Raw genomic sequence first — 5645 nt, forward strand, 5'->3', positions numbered from 1 at the left:
TCGTCTGGAACCTCATCGGCGGCTTCGGCATCGGCGGGCCGCCGCTCTTCAAGTTCGGCTCCAAGGCGCTCAAGGACCGCATCGCGCCGGGCATCCTGCGCGGCGAGAAGCGCATCTGCCTGGCCATCACGGAGCCCGACGCCGGCTCCGACGTGGCCAACCTGACGTGCGAGGCCAAGCTGAGCGACGACGGCAAGCACTTCATCGTCAACGGCGAGAAGAAGTGGATCACCAACGGCATCTGGGCCGACTACTTCACCACCGCCGTGCGCACGGGCGGGCCCGGCATGAACGGCGTCTCGCTGCTGCTGATTGAGCGCGGGCCCGGCGTCACCACGCGGCGGATGGACTGCCAGGGCATGTGGTCGTCTGGCACCACGTACATTACCTTTGAGGATGTCAAGGTGCCTGTTGAGAATCTGCTTGGCAAGCAGAACCAGGGCTTCCGAGGTAAGAGACACGGGTTTTTCTCTCTCTACGGTGCATTTGTTAAGGGGGGGGATAATTACCTCCCCCTGAGATGAGACAACAGCTAACAAGCATTGCTTTCTTCTAGTCATCATGACCAACTTCAACCACGAGCGCATGGGCATCATCATCCAGTCCATCCGCTTCGCCCGCGTCTGCTACGAGGAGTCGGTCAAGTACGCTAACAAGCGGCGCACCTTTGGCAAGAAGCTGATTGAGCACCCGGTGATCCGGATGAAGCTGGCGCACATGGCGCGGCAGATCGAGGCCTCGTACAGCTGGCTCGAGAGCCTCGTCTACCAGTGCGAGAAGATGGGCGAGACGGAGGCGATGCTGCGGCTGGGCGGGCCCATTGCCGGCCTCAAGGCGCAGTCGACCATTACCTTTGAGTTTTGCGCGCGCGAGGCCAGCCAGATCTTTGGCGGCCTGTCGTACTCGCGGGGCGGGCAGGGAGGCAAGGTCGAGAGGCTGTATCGGGACGTGAGGGCGTATGCGATTCCGGGCGGCTCGGAGGAGATTATGCTGGATCTGAGCATGAGGCAGAGTCTGAGGGTTGCCAAGGCGATGGGGATGAAGCTGTGAAGAGGAAGAATGATGGTGCTGGATAGTTTGTATGTATAATGATGATTAGGCCAAACCATAGATTGAACGATGGATTAAAGTATTACTAAGGGCGTCTCTTCTTGTGACTATTTTCCCCCTTGGATATAAGGAATTTCCTTGAACGCTATTCTTTTCTACTACTCTTATTCCTTCTACTATCGCTATTCGCTTCTACGAGTACTGCCGCCATCTCGTCTATAGCCGCTAGTCTATCTTATGACTATATGCCTCTAGAGACCTTATACTATAGAGACACTAGAGCCTTCCCCCCTTATATGATTACCGTCTGGGGTACAGATGCAGCTTACCTTGGGGACAGAACAGGCAACATGCAACTGCCGTCGGCGCTTGTGCACTCCTGTAGTGAACAGCAGAATAGCAAACAAATCACAACGTCTGCATCCCATCTGCCTCTCTCATCAGACCCCCTTTTCTCACTGCCCTTCTGTACCTCGAGGAGTGAGTGAGTCCAGCCTCAGCCATTGTCACAGTTGAGCCAAAAGCACAGACAGCCCCGCCGGCACGTGACCCCACCAGAACGGCGTCGGCTGAGATTGAAGTGCGACGAGTTGCAACTTCATTCTGCCGTTTGGGCTTCCTTTTCCCACCAACTCTCTCTTTCCCATCGCCCCCAGACGACCATCACGATTTCTCCCAACTTCTCTGCCTCTCTCTCTCCCGCTCTCCATCTGCCTCTTGCCTCTCTTCTCTCTCTCCCCATCTTCCTCGACACAGCCACGACACCGACATCGCAAACCGCCCATCAGCTTGCGTCTCCGTTCCAGCGCTCTGCGACTTTCTTCTCGACTTGACTGAACTCTTTTCAACTCCCCTGTGGACTCTGCATCGCGAAACCAGCCAAGCATGGCCGACCGACTAGCAGACCAATTGCAATCCTCTCACCTGAGGTACGACTTGTGGCTTCCTCGTCCCCCCCCCTCCTCTTGGGCGGGCAAGGAGCATGCGCTTCAGCCGCTGTGTTTGACTCGTTTTGCTGATTTTCGGTTGCCGATGATAGCGATGGCGTTCCTCCGCGAAATGAAGACTGGAAACAAAACCTGAACATTCCCGCCAAGGATACCAGACAACAAACGGAGGTTTGTACTTGTTCTGCCATCTCTCCCCCGAAACAAGTCGCTGCTTGACTCGAAACGGGTGACTGATGCTGTGCTGCAAAATAGGATGTTACAAAGACCAAGGGTCTCGAATTCGAGAACTTTGCGCTGAAACGAGACCTGCTCATGGGCATCTTCGAGGCAGGTTTCGAAAAGCCGTCACCCATCCAAGAAGAAGCCATCCCGGTAGCATTAACTGGTCGGGACATCCTGGCCAGAGCCAAGAACGGCACGGGCAAAACCGCAGCTTTCGTCATCCCTGCTCTCGAACGCATCAACCCCAAAATCTCAAAGATCCAATGCCTTATCCTCGTCCCCACACGAGAGCTGGCGATGCAGACGTCACAAGTCTGCAAGACGTTGGGCAAGCACCTGGGCGTCAACGTCATGGTCACAACTGGTGGTACTGGTCTGCGAGATGACATTCTCCGTCTTCAGGAGCCCGTCCATATCGTCGTCGGCACTCCCGGCAGAATTCTGGATCTCGCAGGAAAGAATGTTGCCGATCTCAGCGAATGCCCCATGTTCATCATGGACGAGGCCGACAAGCTTCTCTCCGTCGAGTTCACGCCCGTCATTGAGCAGCTGCTCCAATTCCACCCCAAGGACCGACAGGTCATGCTCTTCTCCGCCACCTTCCCCCTCTCGGTCAAGGACTTTTCCGATAAAAACATGACCAGCCCTTACGAAATCAACCTCATGGACGAACTCACCCTGCGGGGTATCACCCAATACTACGCCTTTGTCGAAGAAAAGCAGAAGGTCCACTGCTTGAACACGCTCTTCTCCAAGCTGCAAATCAACCAGTCCATCATCTTTTGCAACTCGACCAACCGAGTCGAGCTGCTGGCTAAGAAGATCACAGAACTCGGCTACTCATGCTTTTACAGCCATGCTAGGATGCAGCAGCATGCCCGAAATCGGGTCTTCCACGACTTCCGCAACGGCGTCTGCCGAAATCTCGTCTGCTCAGATCTTCTCACCCGAGGCATTGACATCCAGGCCGTCAATGTTGTCATCAACTTTGACTTCCCCAAGAATGCCGAAACCTATCTCCATCGAATCGGTCGATCCGGTCGATTTGGTCACCTCGGTCTGGCCATCAACCTGATCAACTGGGACGACCGCTTCAACCTCTACAACATCGAAAGAGATCTCGGCACCGAGATCCAACCCATCCCCGCGAGCATCGACAAGAGCCTCTACGTCTACGAAAACCCCGAATCCATTCCTCGGCCCATCTCCAACGTTCCCAAGGGTGCCTTGCCTCAGCAGCAGTCATTCCCGGTCCAGGTCCCCGCCCTGACCCAGACAGCTCATAATCAGCACCAGCAGCCGCAGCAGGCCCAAGGAAACTGGCAGCCTCAGAATGGCCAGCAGAATGCCAACTCCCAATACAACAACGGAAGCCGGGGCCGAGGCGGCCGTGGTCGTGGTTACCGGGGCCGTGGAGGAGGCAACAACAACGGCAGCAACGGTGGTGGTCGAGGCCGTGGCCAGCCACCGCGGGATCCCCCCTCCTAGCCTACTAAATCAGAAAATACCCTTGCTCTTCAGGAGGATGTGAACGGGGGTGTGGTGGTTGTCGAAGTTGAAGGGATTCAAAAAACTCGTAAAAAATACAAAAAAAAATTGGGGGAGGGACTGGACAAGGCTTAGTTGATACGGACTTGTAGACTAGGCAAGACAATACTAACAGTTTCTCTCCCAAATTGCAACCTCTGGTACGCTTCATGTGACCGTCTCATGGAATGTGAACAAGCCCGGCGGCTGCGACTGCAATTACAGCCCCATGGCCAGGTAACTCCTAACAATATCCAGATGGAGACAGATGTGAGAGCTAGTCCTCACTTGGGGATATAGTACTATTGATGTGTATGGATGCTATATGTGCCTTGATATGTTTACTAAGGTGTGAATTTAGGAGAAGGGATAGCAGAGTATATCAACAGCAGAGAGTAAGGAGAGAAATCATAACAACAGTAAAGAGTAGGAAGAGTAGTAGTACACTAAAAAGTAGCAGTCAGAGTATATGATAGTAAAAGAGAGTAGTAATATAAGTAGTAGTACTGAAGAAGTAACTGTTTACTACCTACCTACCTAGCAGAGGACACTTTGATCATCAAAGATAGGGGGACTTGATCGCTTCTCTCTTGATTGTACATATATTCTACCTTACTCCCCTTTAACCTATTTGTGGTAGCCCTGTAGAAGAGGCAGGCTGTAAATTTCTGAACACATCCCATAACATATTGCGCCTCCCTGGAGTTTCAAAAAACATACAGGTCTAACGATTTGTTGACCAGAATCATCTAGATTGGCATGGAAAAAAAAAAAGAGGACATTTAGGTTGCTGCCATCCTTGCCTCCCCCCTCCCCCTACGCACCGGCCACGACGGCCAGGTTCTCGTAAATCGCCCTTTTCACCTCGTACAGCGTGCTTCTCTTGCCGCCGAGCGGCAGCCCCACGCTCTCCACGTCGATGTGGCCCTCGGCCGTCTTGCGGACGGCCACGGAGCCGTCGACGACGAGGGTGCCCTCGCCGCGGAACTCGGCCGCGTGGCCGGCCCCCTGCATGGCGCGGCGCAGGTCCGCGAGCCGCAGGTCGCCGACGTGGAGAGACTGGGCGGCGGAGCGGGCGGCCGAGATGAGGTTCGCGGGCAGCACGTCCAGCGTGGGCATCGCGGCCGTGTCGGCGGCGTTGGTGAGCGCGACGGCGGTGGACGTCGACGCCGGCTCCGTCTTCTGCCTCTTGTTGGCGACGTTGTCGTGGTCGTGGTCGTGGGCCTGCTCCGAGCCGCCTGCCCCGTGGGCGAGGGCCGAGGCGAGCAGCTGGCCCGTGATGGTGACGATGCCCAGGCCGCGGACGTTTTGCCACTTGAGCTTCTTGACCAGAGGGTCGGCCAGCTTCACGACCCAGGCGTTTGTGTCCATGCTGGCGTCCACCCACGTGCCGACCTCGGGCGTGAAGACGTCGACGGAGCGGTCTCCGTCCGACGCCAGCGCGGCCCGGCAGTCCGCTGCGAGGGCCGTCGTCTCTTCCCGAGTGCCCGCCACGAGAATCAGCTTGCGCGGCTGTATCAGGGGGATCAGCATGTTGAGGCTTCGCTTGTCGTGCAGTCCGCTGAAGTCAATCATGGCGACCCGCAGGTTCACCGTCACCGTTTCCGTCCTGTACACCAGCCTGCACGGGCCGGTGGGTTCCTCCGGTTCGGCATCCTCGACCGTGTCCAGCTCATCCGCGGCAGCGCCGTCGGCCACGTCCATAGCTTCGGCATCGTCAGCCGTAGCCGTCCGGTTCATGTTGGGCCGCTTGTTGGCACCGGCTGCCTGCTTGGCGACATCGTCCCACTTGCGCTTCTTGCCGAGCTTGTCGTCTTCTGCAGCGACCTGGGCACCGTCGACTGCGTCGTCTTCCTTCTCCTCTGCCCGCAGGTAATCTTCTGGGCGAATCAGCTC

At 56.3% G+C, this 5645-nt stretch overlaps 3 protein-coding genes across 3 annotated transcripts; 2 read left to right on the top strand and 1 right to left on the bottom strand.

The window, feature by feature from the left end:
• Positions 1-53: 53 nt before the first annotated feature.
• Positions 54-1050, top strand: BBK36DRAFT_1163817 (acyl-CoA dehydrogenase; the record flags this gene model as incomplete). Its single annotated transcript, XM_024894582.1, has 2 exons — positions 54-450; positions 557-1050. Coding segments are annotated over 2 exons (891 nt in total), but the record flags the coding sequence as incomplete, so codon positions are not given.
• A 626-nt stretch (positions 1051-1676) lies between these two features.
• BBK36DRAFT_1136745 (DEAD-domain-containing protein) lies at positions 1677-3710 on the top strand (the record flags this gene model as incomplete). The annotated part of the gene is made up of 3 exons (XM_024893086.1): positions 1677-1979; positions 2090-2168; positions 2253-3710. Exons 1-3 carry the CDS (start codon positions 1936-1938, stop codon positions 3708-3710), a joined length of 1581 nt encoding a protein of 526 aa, XP_024744921.1. The 5' UTR covers positions 1677-1935.
• Positions 3711-4565: 855 nt separating this feature from the next.
• BBK36DRAFT_166519 (hypothetical protein) lies at positions 4566-5645 on the bottom strand (the record flags this gene model as incomplete). The annotated part of the gene is made up of 1 exon (XM_024897783.1): positions 4566-5645. A coding segment is annotated over one exon (1080 nt), but the record flags the coding sequence as incomplete, so codon positions are not given.

This window comes from Trichoderma citrinoviride (assembly GCF_003025115.1).
Source record: "Trichoderma citrinoviride strain TUCIM 6016 unplaced genomic scaffold BBK36scaffold_87, whole genome shotgun sequence".
NCBI classification, from domain to species: Eukaryota; Fungi; Ascomycota; class Sordariomycetes; order Hypocreales; family Hypocreaceae; genus Trichoderma; species Trichoderma citrinoviride.